This window comes from Filicampus tigris, chromosome 15, assembly GCF_054856515.1.
Source record: "Filicampus tigris isolate MCC_2025a chromosome 15, RoL_Ftig_1.0, whole genome shotgun sequence".
Classification (NCBI taxonomy): Eukaryota; Metazoa; Chordata; class Actinopteri; order Syngnathiformes; family Syngnathidae; genus Filicampus; species Filicampus tigris.
The window spans coordinates 577,686-592,398 of record NC_141231.1 but is presented as its reverse complement, the minus strand read 5'-3'; the positions used below and the strand labels follow the sequence as shown (position 1 = coordinate 592,398).

The 14,713-nt window shown below is 43.3% G+C and overlaps 1 protein-coding gene across 6 annotated transcripts in view; it reads right to left on the bottom strand.

The window, feature by feature from the left end:
- dennd1a (DENN/MADD domain containing 1A) overlaps positions 1-14,713 on the bottom strand; it is a 116,117-nt gene that overhangs the window by 60,081 nt on the left and 41,323 nt on the right. For 5 of the 6 annotated variants that reach the window (XM_086054529.1, XM_086054528.1, XM_086054531.1 and 2 more), the window contains one exon: positions 9,917-10,027. The exons of the other annotated variant lie outside the window; for it this stretch is intronic. In XM_086054529.1, coding sequence (XP_085910655.1) covers positions 9,917-10,027 — 111 coding nt within the window. The remainder of the gene's footprint in view (positions 1-9,916; positions 10,028-14,713) is intronic. 6 annotated transcript variants of the gene reach the window in all.

Genomic DNA, 14,713 nt, shown 5'->3' with positions numbered 1-14,713 from the left:
TGTAAATATAAGCAGTAACAAGACAGATGATGTAAAAACGTATGGCATGGATGCGGTGCTGGAACCAATCGTGAAGGATATATGTGACGTGGCCTGAATGGTATTCAGGTGGAAGCCATACATTTCAAAGGCAATGTTAAAGTTGGAGTAGCACAGGTGTGTGGGGATAACCTTGGACTCAACAGCATCCTTGGTTTCAACGAAGGCTTTGCAGGCAAGAGTGTTTGTAGAATTTGTCGGGTACACAGAGAAGTGTTGAGAGTTCAAACTGTTGAGGATCCTTTATCACTTCGAGACAAGTCAAACTACCAGGCAGACTGCCTTCTACACAACCCAATGGAAACTGGCATCAAAAGAGACTGTTCCCTGAACAAGCTGCAGTTCTACCATGTTACTGACTGTCACTCCAGATGTCATGCATGACATCCTTGAAGGAGTTGGTGGTCTTGAATTTAAACTTGTGATCAATTCATTGATTGAACAGAAACTCATAACCCTGGAACAGGTCAACTACAGGTTAATCAGCTTTGATTATGGGTTTCATGATGTACACAACAAGCCATTTGAAATCAAACCCCATGACTTTAAACATCCTGATGGAGCCCTCAGGCATACGGCTGCACAGACATGGTGTCTACTGAGACTGCTGCCGCTCATGATAGGGGATTTGGTTCCAGAGGGAAACGAACGCTGGAAATTGCTCCTTTCATTGCTTAGCTGTATGGAGTTTATCTTTTCTCCTGAGCTGACAGAAGGGGCTGTCACCCTTTTGAGATACTTGATCCAGGAACATCATTGTCTATATTTAAAGCTCTACCCTGACAGACACTTGAAGCCCAAACACCATTTTATGGTTCATTATGCAGGAGCCATCAGAAAACTGGTACCTGTAGTTCACTTTTGGACTATGCGCTATGAAGCAAAACATGTTTTTTTCAAACGGGTAAGCCACGTGGCATGCAATTTTCGGAATATTTGTAAAACTCAGGCCTACAGACATCAGATAATGATGTGCTACACTCTGCTGTCTGGCCAGCTGTTCAACCATGACTTAGAAGTTGGTCCAGGATCCACCAATTTCCTTGGTACCATAGAGGACTTTGACAGGGTGAAAAGTAAGTTTGATGGAATTGGTGTGTTCACAGAAGTGTATTTGGCATCTTGGATTAAGTACAAAGGTACTTGCTATAGGCCTGGAGTGACACTTTTCCTTTCCCACTCTTCCGATGGTGAACCTCAGTTTGGAACCATACGGAACATTATAGTAATGAACTCAAAAGTCACACTCATTGTGAAAATGTGGGAAACGACAGGCTTTGAAAGGCATTACTTTTCCTTCACTGTGTCTTCAACCACAGAAATCGATGCAGTCCGCCTTGATTCCATTGTTGACCATCACCCCCTCCATGTTGTGAGGTCCCATAAGGATACTGACAATCATCATTACATTTCATTGAGATAAAGGCGCTTTTAAACGAAAGGTGGATTACATGGCATACTTAACTGTATGGTATTATGTTAGTATTTCTCTCAAAATCTAGTTAGTTATCGTTTGTCTTGACACTACCTTGTAGTACTTCATTTATTGCAACTTTTTCACAATATTGCCATGGAGCAACATCAGTGTCATGCACTGTGGATATTCTAAGAATATATTCTACACAGCGTTTTAAATGAATGAAATGTAAGTGCAATAATATTTTTTTTTTTTCAACAAATTGAATTATTAGCTGGGTTTACATGTATTTTTGTATGTCTGATTGAAATAACTCAAATGTAAGATTTCTTGGCGACAGTTTACTTGACGAGATCTATTCTAATTCGGTGCATGTATGTTGCCACTACGTTTAATAGGAACAGCGATTTTATCGGCTTGTGACTTGGGCAGATCTATGTAATGTATGATCTATTTATCCATCTCAAGATCAGATGTCAATTTAGCACAGTAGTTGTGATTGTTTTAACACTGAATAAAGCAAAAGCTTTATTAAAAAGTCAAGAATGTCGGTAGTTAAAAAAAAAAAAATCTCCCATCGCAGACCAGCCTTGGTTGAAAAGTCCCAATATTTTCAAGTGCATGAACAATGACATCACTGCACATTTACATCAAGACAGAGCATGTAGAGTCAAGACACAGCCTAGCTATTCCAATATACAGTAACTATAAATAACTACTGATCGAATTCGCAAAACAAATATACCACCCATATGAAATTCAATTTGGATTCACTCTGTTAATGCAGATTGAGATGTTAATATGGAGCATTTTCATTGGGATTGAGAATTCTGTTTTATTCTAATCGGTATATAAGGACCCCATTAAACCCAGCTACTGTTTCTCTGACACCGGTGATGATAATTTCCTATTCAAACTTCAAAGGATTCATCATCCCAAAGTAAGCCTACTATTTTGACGCAGACCATTCCAGTTCCAGAAGGCCCTACACTGCCAGAATTGCCTGCATACCAACCAAATGTTTTGGTGGAAGGAGCGACATTTGTATGCTCACTTATTCTGTATATGTTGTTTTACAAGCCTCACTTCACAGACTATAGGAAGAGCATAGGGATTCAAATTTTGAATTAATTTTCTCTGTCTCTTTATAAAACAAGGGCATCTGTGTGATCCTCAGCAAAGTAGAGGAAGGGAAAGGAGTGCTTTGCAGTCTTGAAGGCCTATGCATCTCTATAATTGAAAGACATAAAATGGTCCGTATACTTGTTTCTCACTTGATGGAACACTTCATAGAGACGTGAGTATTCCAGATCAGGGTTCTCAACATCCATCTAAACGATCCCTTCCAATGTGCATGTATGTTACTCTAAGATTAAGTAGTAGTAAATGTCTGTTGTGTCGACTGTCTTAAAATCCGACTACATCTATTAAGGCAAAGCTGGCATTATCAATTGTGGAGCAATTTCCATGCCTGAAGGACTGCCAAGGCACGGGCTATGTAAGTACAATTACTATACCCTATGAAATTTGCATGTTACTTATATATATATATATATATATATATATATATATATATATATATATATATATATATATATATATATATATATATATATATATATATATATATATATATATATATATATAGTAACATACAAATTTCATAGTATATGTGTATATATATATATATATATATATATATATATATATATATATATATATATATATATATATATATATATATATATATATACAATATTTTACAAATTGTTACAAAGTTTTAAATGCAGGTCAGTGCCTTACACTTTAAGGCTTAAAGGTCTTAGAGCAAACCACAGATAGTCAACAGACTCAACACATTGATAAACTTAGAAAAAAAAACGTACAAAAATACGTTTAAAAAGGTTGTACGAGCATTATGTTTATGATCATCAGGTATCAAAGTGATCACTTTGTGTATGTGTTTTCTATTAATTCTACTTAGGATGCATGGTTTACCCCAGGAAGGAGCGGCAAACCAGCAACTGCCTTTCTGGAAGAGCGTCTTCAAAATGTACGAAAAAGGTGTCGCAAGCGACAGGGAAGGCAGTTGGATGCACCAGTGATGCCAAAAGAAAAGCAAGTCATTCTGCCAGGTACGGCAAGATGTCCTGAAATAGAATGGACAAGTTGTCCTCTTTCAATCCAACTCACTGTATTTTCTTTGCAATAAACATAGCTGTTCATACTTGAAGTATACATCACCAGAATGTATAATTTGCTGTGCTCATCACAGATTCTGAGGAAATTTTCGAACATGTATTACACATGACAGAGTGGCTGAAGAACAACATGTGGCCAGCTGCACAGGTTGACCAGTTCATGTTTCAGACTGCCATTCATATAGCACAGTGGATCAGAGCAAATGGGACAAAACCCAAAAAAGTATTTTCCTGCCTCCAGATTTCTCAGGATTTCTCTGTTTTACATCCTGAATGTACTGATAAATTAACTAAAAACTGAAACACTGAGTTCACAGCAAAAATAATTCGCATGGCCAGGTGGAGAAGACAGGGGACCTTCTCACAAATGTAGACTTGCTCTCAGCAAGTATGCATATACATCTCACATTCCTGGAACTGGTTGTAACATTTGAGCACTGTATTAGGCACTTCATCTGTTAAAATGGTGTTCAAACCTTTAAACATCTGGATATTTATACTGGGGTGGGAAACTTTGATGATGTATTGGGCAAATATACTCGCCCAATACAACTGGGTGTTGGGGCAAAGCTAAAACACTTTTGTGTGTGCGGGCGTGTGCGTGTGGGTGTATATAAATTAAATTCTTACCTCGCCATTCTAGTATGTTGTCACAAAATAGCTGATCTACTATTTCTGAAGGGGTATTGACTCCATGTTGCATTTGAAAGAATTTTAATATTACAGACAAGCAATGAGACATTGCACTACAGCTGCTACTTGTCCTGCTCCCAACTGCTCTTTACAGAATCGTGAGCTAAGATTTCCGCCCCAGTGGCCTGGCGTGTCGCAAGTCCTTCATTGACATCCAGCCTGTAAATTAAGATTATGGATAATTTTGAAGGATCTGAATCTATATGAATGGCTTTATATTAGCCGACAGGTTAACCAAAAACCAAATTGGGAATTACACATCGCATAATCAGTTAAAAGTCTCAGAGTCAGCGTGCCCTGATCTGAGCACGGGACCAGCTGGTGAAGATCAGCCCAATAGGCATGGCCAGCCAGGGAGGAAACCAACCCACATTATGTTTAGATTTTGAAGACATTATATATGAGAGGGCTGCATGTGAGACCGTGCCCCTTTTCTGCCCTCGCCCGTCTCGGGTGAGAGCATTCGCGAGGATGGAAAAGCTGGCCAGATCTGCTTATTGTATGATTCCTGAACTTCAGAGATGGTAAAGAAAACTGACTAGAAAATTCAATCCACTTGTGTGAGTCTTTATTTACATTGGATACCTTCTTGAAAGATAAAACGAACACGCATTGAGTAAGTAGTTGTTTTGTAAATTGCTAATTGGGCTTATGGACTCGAGACCTACAAAACATTCCAACAATTTGCTTATTGGATAATACAGCCATTATTTGAAATATAGCCTAATTTATCATTTGGCAGAGGATAGTGAAAATAGTTGCTAATGTTTTCTAACATTTGCAGTGACAAATGTGGAAGACCTACTCAATTCTACCAACACTCCTTCAATTGAGGAAGGAGAGCTTGGAAACTCCGATGTGGGCTCCCTTGTTGCTGGGGTTGAAGTAACCGAGGTGGTTAAAAAGCAGTGGCAATAAGATCCGCCTGGAGTTCCTAAAGGCTTTAAATGCTGTGGGGCTGTCATGGTAAACACGCCTCTACAGCATTGTGTGGACATTGAGGACAGTGCCTCTGGATTACGGGACCGGAGGGTGTGTTCCAATTACAGAGGAATCACACTCCTCAGCCTCCCTGGTAAGGTGTATCAGGGGTGCTGGAGAGGAGGGTCCATTGGGAAGTAGTTGAATCTCAGCTTCAGGAGGAGCAATGTGGTTTTCATCCCAGCCATGGAACAGTCGACCAGATCCACACCCTCGGCAGGGTTCATGGGCATGCGCCCAACCAGTTTACATGTTTTTTTGTGGACTTGGAGAAGGCATTTGACCGTGTCCCTTGGGGAGTTCTGTGGTGGGTGCTTTGGGACTATGGGGTACCGAGCCCCCTAAGTCCCCTAATACGGGCTGTTTGGTCGCTGTACCACTGATGTCAGAGTTCGGCCAGCATTGAATTCGGCAGTATGTCGGATTCATTGCGAGTGAGTTTGGACTCTGCCAAGGCTGCCCTTTGTCACACTTTTGTTCATAATTTTAATGGATAGAATATCTAGGCACAGCCAGGGTGTTTTAAGTTTGGTGACCTCGGTATTGCATATCAGCTTTTTGCACACGATGTGTTACTGAGGGCTTCTAAAAGTCATGTCTCTGACTCTCACTTGAGTCTGAGAGTGGAGGTGGGTCTTTTTCACAAATGAGGGCAGGATGGAACAGGAGATCTGCAGGCAAATCGGTGCAGCATCTGATGTGATGCGGACTCTCTATCGGTCTGTCGTGGTGGCGAAGGAGCTGCGCCGAATGTTGAGGCTCTTGATTTACGAGTTGATCTCTGTTCCTATCCTCACCCATAGTCACAAGCTGTGGCTCATGACCGAAAAAACAAGATCACAGATACAAGCAGCCAAAATGGGTTTCCTACGCAGGGTGTCCGGGCTCTCCTTTAGAGATTGGATGAGAAGCTCGGTCAACCGGGGAGGGACTCAAGTCAAGCCAGTGCTCCTCCACGTCTCGAGTATCCAGTTGGGATGGCTCGGGCATCTGATTAAGATGCCTACTGAATGGTAAGGTGTTTTGAGCATGTACCACCAGCAGGAGGCCCCGAGGACGACCCAGGACTATGTCTCCCGACTAGCCTGGGAACGCCTTGGGATCCCTCCGGAAGCGCTGGAAGACGTGGCCGGGGAGAGGGAAGTCTGGGCTTCCCTACTGAAGCTGCTGCCTCCGTGACCTGAACTCGGATAAGCAGCAGATAATCTATGGATGGATGGAAAAGTAATTGCATTATACAATCTCGAATTGTGCTGTACCATATCGAGGAAAATCATTATCCTACTGAGTTGAACTGAATCGAATCATTCCACTTTTCTGATATCAAAAATAGTATGTATAGAGATGTACACTCCTACTTCCTGTACAATTTAGGGGTATGGCTACCAAAGTATTATTTGTACATTTCGGGTGCTACACATGCTTCCCAATTTTCATAATACTAGATCATAAATGTGGGACAGGGCTCTGTTAAACCTATGGCACTACCAATCCATTTCTTTGTAATTGTGCATGACAACTTAAAAATAAAAATATACAATTTTTCACCAGGCCCCATGTGTCTATGCAAAGTCTGCCGAGTTTTCGTTCATGTTTAGGCCTTTAAATATGTAATTGATTGGGGATAATAATAAAAATTTCTACAAAATTAAAAAGGATCTCGCACCGATCGCTGCTCGGACCCTAAAAATTAGACATTAATTGTAAAAGTTTACCTGTTGGATGAACTTAAAATTTTCTCTTCTTTTCTGTTTTCTTCTTCAGCCTGGAACAAATCTGGTTCAGTACCTGGCACAGCAACATCAACAGCAGACTACCCTTTTGTTGTTATGCTTGGGGAAGAGCATCAGTACTCACAAGTATATGTAATAATAAATGGGGCAGCCCTGGAGCACCCATCCCTTTTGGGTGCAGTGGATGGATGCTTTAAAGCAGTTTATGTATTTGATTTGAATTATCCCAAACCATGTGCCCAGGGTTGGGAATTTATTCAGAACGCTATTTATCACATTCCAGGACGGCAATCCAATGCGGTAAAGCTAATGGGAGCGCAACTTGCCGCAATTTAGTACCTTATGTGTAGAGGCGAGTGGTGACCAAACAAATGATTGTTCAAAGACATTGTTTCCTCAACCTTACAACATGAAATATTCTCAGATTTCTGTAGTTATACATGGGAGCAGACGGTATCTCTTCGGGCATTTGCTTTTTGTAAATGAGTTAAATGTTTTTGTCTATTTTCTGCACTTGAAATTCTGTCCTGATTTTAATAAAGGGCTGGAAATATTTGTTGTAGTCCAATTTATCAATTAAATACATTTTTAAAAAATGACAGAATGAATGATCATTAGTTGCAGCCATATTCAGATGTTAGAGGAAAAAACTATAGAGATTTGCTTGTTTGGTGTGATCATTTAATACATATTTTCTTTAAAATTGCTAACTAAACTTTGGCTTGCTATGTGTGATGTTTAGACCCACATAACATTACAGTATGGCAAGAAAAGTGTGATTGATAATGAATTCAATAATTGGAATAAATTACATTTCCGACCACTTATGGGGTCATTTTGGCAGCAAAGTCCCGTTTGACCGAACAACAAATTTGTATTTGACCCAAAAGTAAAGTCAACGTTAACCCAGCAGCAAAGTCAAATTCAACGCAACAGCGTAGTCACAGTTGACCCAGCAGCAAAGTCAGATTTGACCCAGCAGCGAGGTCAACGTCAACCCAGAAGCGAGGTCACATAGTTAACGCAGCAGCAAAGTCAAATTCGCCCCAACAGCGTAGTCACAGTTGACCCAGCAGCAAAGTGAAATTTGACCCAGCAGCGAGGTCAACGTCAACCCAGAAGCGAGGTCACATAGTTAACCCAGCAGCAAAGTCAAATTCAACCTAACAGCATAGTCACAGTTGACCCAGCAGCGAGGTCACCGTTAACCCAGCAGCGAGATCACCGTCTGCCCAGCAGCGAGGTCACCGTCGACCCAGCAGCAAAGTTGAATTTGACCCAACAGTGAAGTCAAACTTGACCCACAAGTATGGTCACAATCAACTCAGCAGTGAAGTCACAATCAACCCATCAGCGAAGTCAAATGCGACCCTTTTGTGATAAACTACTCCAACCCAACACGCCTGGTCACACCCTTGACCCAGTCCTACTGATCCAAAATAACCACTGGCTGGGTCGGTCCAAATTTAGGAATGTGTTGGGTTTACCCATTTAAACCAATTTGGGTTGTTTTTAACCCAGTAGTTTTAAGAGTGTAATCAAAGTAGAAAAAATCAAATGCAGTCACATGCAGGCTTCACTCGAATAAACTATTCAATGAGTTCCAAAATTGAAACGACTCGGGAACTTGGTTTATTGTCTTGTGCATAGACAAACTATCTTGTGTATTTGTCAATGAAAAAAAAGTCAGTTAATCTTTTCGTGAATTATAAAATGATGTAGTGGGTCTGTTGCCCACAAGTGACCAACAATGCCTCTGCCTGTGTCAAAAATGCCACTTATACTGCGCTGTCACAGTACCGCATCATGCACAACAAGCTGCAGTGTGCGTGCCATACACCACAAAATTTATTATTGGTCATAGCTTTCACCATGTTCGCGCATTATCTCTCATTACCATGTGCATTTTGTCTTTTGGAATATGCCTCGTTTCGATTATTGTCATTAAAAGCAGTATGTGAGTGAAAAACTCCCTTGTTAGACTCAACATCAACACAGGACTGACATCCGAGCTCCATTTAACACTTGTAAAACTTAAACAGGATAAGAGGCATTCTTTTCTGAAACTTTCATTGCGACAATACACTCTCTGGTGGAGCTCAGGCAGAGCTACGTCTGTGAACTATTTGCGTCTCGGTAGCACGTAGCGAGGCTCGAAAGTGGGCGAGCAGACGGCGGAATCCGGTGTCTTCCACCGCAGAGAATGGTTGGTCATCAAGTCTGATAAATTTCATTATCTTCCTGGTTGTTTGCGTTGCCTTTTGTCTGTTGCGGTGATATGGGTTTGAGTTGGTCAGCATGGGCTGCGTTAGCTGCCGTTTCATTGTTGCTGCTGTGTTTCCCTATTCAATACAGTGAGCCTCGTAAACTCACCATAGTCTTCCAATTGCTTGTTCTTCAAATGTCGGATTAAGTTGGTTGTGGTGAAACTTTTGGCCATGCCCCCCGTGAGGTACCTTTTTATTTTATTTTATTTTATATATATATATATATATATATATATATATATATATAAATATATATATATATATATATTCATGGCGCTCAGCTTGATAGAACATGTGAGCTGTGACTGGCTGTTACCTGAGCAACTGTTATGTCATTTTCAGTCGACAGAAGTGACTAAATGGCCACCTCCAGTGATGGCTAAAAACAGGTGGGCTCAATATTTATCAGAATGTCTTGTTTCAACTATTGGGCCTGCATAGGAGACATTCTTGAAAAAATATGTTTGGGTTGACTTCTCTTTAAGATGTGTTCACCAAAAATAAACAACACAACACACAACACAAGAACTTTGACAGGAATTAGAGAAAATCAGAAAAGATTAAAGAGATGGCGACTCTACTTACAGTGCTTAGCGTGCTACAGCAGATGAGGATCCGACGTTCATAAAGCATACTAGCGTAGAGTTGAAGGATGTTATTGACATCTACTGCTACAAAATACTCTGTAAGGTTCTTCTGCAAGAGCCCAAGAAACATGTGTTAGTTGTGAAATATAAACTACACAGCAGTGTTGTTTTCGTCAACGATGACGATGACGAATATATTTCGTTAACGCCCCTTTTTTTTCACGACGATAACGAGACGATGAAGAGCTAAACGTGGCTCTTTGATGACGAAAACATGACGTACATCGGTGACGTACATCGTACATCGTACATTCGGTGACGAGACGAGACCGGACGAAATTGTTAACGTGTGGTCCGTCAGACGTTCGAAATTTATGACATCCCTTCCTATTGAACACGCAATTTGTCTTTAAAAAAAATGCAATGCTGGTGCAACCTATCCTCGTTTGGGCACGCCCACCGCCGGGACAGCACGCGTGGCACACACCGTGGCACACACCCGCACAACAAAACACGAACCGGTCTGCGGTCATTCGTCTCGGCTCACGCACACTGACACGCTTTCCTTTGACGGACCATGGCGACAGTGACAGCAAATGGGCATGGTGGTCGGAAACGGAGGAAAGATATGGACATACTTTCTGTACAACCCAGCAGAAAGAACAACACGATGCATTGTAGACAGCGGCAACGGTGTATGTGGCCACAAACTAAGTGGAAAGAATGACAAATCTCAAGCGACATCTGAGGGCTCACCACGTCCCAACTCGTCCTGTTAACATATACTGTATACATTTACTTGCACTCTGTTATTCAACAATTGGCTTGTGATAAATTTCATTGTGCTTAAAGTTTTCCACGTAACTCCTGGCACAAATGGGCTGAGTTAGGGCATAAGTTATTTTGTTGAGCTAACATCAAGGCTAACGTCAATTCATTTGCTTGTTGTGTGTAAAGTCAAATATTCAAAGTAGATTAAGGCGCCGCACCAGGTCCCCAACCATTTTTCTACCACGGACCGGTTGGTCCGCGTTGGTTTGTGTGTTCCTCAAGAAAATTTATGGATTGATAGACAGGTAAACTGGCCACTGATGGATGACAAACCAGCAAAATCTCATTTGCTTCAAGACCGGGAAATATATTTAACAGAGCTGGGAATTCGGCCTACGACCGGTCCGTCTATCTACCTATGGCGGACGCCCATTTTGTAGGCGATTAACGATAGACGGGAAACTTAAAAAATCAGACGGACTAAGCATAGGCATCATTTATCATTAATCATTTATGGCCGTGGTGAGGTTTCCATGGCCGCGGTGAGGCTTTCTGACAGCTTCTGGGTCCTAAAAGGAGAAAAATTTAGTCCGGCCGCGGTGAGACTTCCATACCACGGTTAGTCTTTCGTTTCAAATTTCACTCAACTGGTGGGAGGTGGCGGTCTAGGGTTAAGTTGGTTGACAGAACCGCTCACGGAAGCACATTTAAAATGATAGACGGACTGACGGATAGGCGATTATTATTTGGTCTGGCTTGACAAAAAGCCGGGTAGACGGATGGCGGAAGGGTACCCAGACTGCAAACGGACCGGAAAATTTACATACGGTATAGCAATAAATTAAACTCATATTATAACTGTATAAATATATACCCATACAAAGTTGTCAAGCGGTCAAATATTAAGAGCATGAATTTGGCCGTATGTTTTGAACCAAAAGACAGTTGAAGTCATGTTTAATGATGAAAGGCTGCCGAGTGGTATGCCCACTGGCACTTGATATTACATCTTAAGTAGGAATCATCTTACTTTTCCTACCAGTTGGAGTGTGTGATGTTACTAACTGGAGATCGGGTAAGCTTTAATTTTATACATCTATGTTTCATTTATGTATGTGTCTATATGATAAGTTGAGTAATAATAACAAATAATACATTCAATTTAGAAGCGTCTTTCGAGACACTCAAGGACATTGTACATCAATAAACAGTAGTAAATATAGAATTACACAAAGTAAGAATGAAAATTGTATTAAAAATAATGAAAGAAGAAGAAGAATAGTGAGAATGATGATCTTAAATAGATGAGTTTTGAGTTTGGATTCGAAGGTGGTAAGCGAGAGTGAGTTGCGAAGGACAGGTGGCATGCTTTCCGGGGTAGTATTTTTTTACGTTCCCCAAACTTACCGTTTACCCAATATTTCCCATTTTTCACCCCCCCAAAAAACATTCATTTCCAATGGCACTTTCAACATTTCCCATTTCCACCATTCCAATTTCAAATTCACAAGATTCAACTCATTCACATTGGAAAAGCTATTCAACACACCCACAATTCCTACTTCCCAAAAATTCAACTTATTCACCCATAAAAACCCCCAAAAATTCCACCATTCATTCCGATTGCCATATTCAACAATTCACATTTACATCATTCCAATTTGAAATTCTCAGCATTCTTCTCATTCGACTCATATTGGTCAAGCACACCCCAAATCCCTATTTCCCACACATTCAACTCATTTATCCTTAAAAACAACAGAAAAATGCAACTATTCACCATTCATTTCCATTGGCACATTCAACTTTTCACATTTATACCATTCCAATTTCCACAAATTCAATCCATTCAACTCATTCAGCTCACATTCAGCTTTTCAACACCCCCAAAATTCCTACTTTCCACACATTCAACTCATTCACCCTTAAAAAAAGCCACACAATTTACCATTCATTTCCAGTGGACCGGTGTTATTGCCCCTTGGTCTCCCCAGTGCTGCCGCCATCTTGGACAGTGACATGAGCTAGACTGGGGATACTAACCCAAAGGCCTCCCCAGTGCGGCGGCCATCTTGGGCAGGGACATTAGCTAGACTGGGATACTCACCCCGAGGTCTCCCCAGTGCGGCGGCCATCTTGGGAAGGGACATTAGCCAAACTGGGGATACTCACCCCGAGGTCTCCCCAGTACGGCAGCCATCTTGGGCAGGGACATTAGCGAGACTGGGGATACTCACCCCGAGGTCTCCCAAGTGCGGCGGCCATCTTGGACAGGGACATTAGCTAGATTGGGGATACTCACCCCGAGATCGCCCCAGTGCGGCGGCCATCTTGGGAAGAGACATTAGCGAGACTGGGGATACTCACTCTGAGGTCTCCCCAGTGCGGCGGCCATCTTGGGCAGGGTAATTAGCTAGACTGGGATACTCACCCCGAGGTCACCCTGGTGCTGACGCCATCTCGGACAGGGACATTAGCTAGACTGGGGATACTCACCCCAAGGACTCCCCGGTGCGGCGGCCATCTTGGGCAGGGACATTGGCTAGACTTTGGATACTCACTCCGAGGTCTCCCCAGTGCGGCGGCCATCTTGGGCAGGGTAATTAGTTAGACTGGGGATCCTCACCCTGAGGTCACCCTGGTGCGGCAGCCATCTTGGACAGGGACATTAGCCAGACTGGGGATATTCACACCGTGGTCTTCCCAGTGCGACGACCATCTTGGGCATGGACATTAGCTAGACTGTGAACACTAAAACCGAGGTCTCCCCAGTGCGGCGGCCATCTTGGGCAGGGGAATAAGTTAGACTGGGGATCCTCACCCTGAGGTCACCCCGGTGCGGCGGCCATCTTGGACAGGGACATTAGCTAGACTGGGGATACTCACCCCAAGGTCACACTAGTGTGGCGGCCATCTTGGACAGGGACATTGGCTAGACTGGGGATAATCACCCCAAGGTCTCCCCAGTGCGGCGGCCATCTTAGGAAGGGACATTAGCTAGACTGGGGATACTCACCACGACGTCTCCACAGTGTGGCGGCCATCTTGGACAGGGACATTCGCAAGACTCGGGATACTCACCCCGAGATCTCCCCAGTGCGGCGGCCATCTTGGACAGGGACATTAGCTAGACTGGGGATACTCACCCCGAAGTCTCCTCAGGGCGGCAGCCATCTTGGACAGGGACATTAGCTAGACTGGGGATACTCACCACAACGTCTTCCCAGTGCGGCGGCCATCTTGGACAGGGACATTCGCTTGACTCGGGTACTCACCCCGTGGTATCCCCAGTGCGGCAGCCATCTTGGACAGAGACATTAGCTAGACTGGGGATACTCACCCCGAGGTCACCCTGGTGCGGCCGCCATCTTGGACAAGGACATTTGCTAGACTGGGGATACTCACCCCGAGGTCACCCTGGTGCGGCGGCCATCTTGGACAGGGACATTCGCAAGACTCGGGATACTCACCCAGAGATCTCCCCAGTGCGGCGGCCATCTTGGGCAGGGACATTAGCTAGACTGGGGATATTCCCCCCGTGGTCTTTCCAGTGCGGCGGCCATCTTGGGTATGGACATTAGCTAGACTGTGGATACTCACCCCAAGGTCTCCCCAGTGCGGCGGCCATCTTGGACAGGGTAATTGGCTAGACTGGGGATACTCACCCCGAGGTCACCCTGGTGCGGCGGCCATCTTAGACAGGGACATTAGCTGGACTGGGGATACTCACCCCGAGGACTCTCCGGTGCGGCGCCGATCTTGGACAGGGACATTAGCTAGACTGGGGATATTCACCCTGTGGTCTTCTCAGTGCGGCGGCCATCTTGGGCATGGACATTAGCTAGACTGTGGATACTCACCCCGAGGTCTCCCCAGTGCGGCGGCCATCTTGGACAGGGACATTAGCTAGAGTGGGGAAACTCACCTCGAGTTCTCCCCAGTGCGGCGGCCATCTTGGGCAGGGTAATTAGCTAGAGGTGTTGGCTTTATGCTGTTGATATAGCTGCCTGTTAATGGCAGGAAA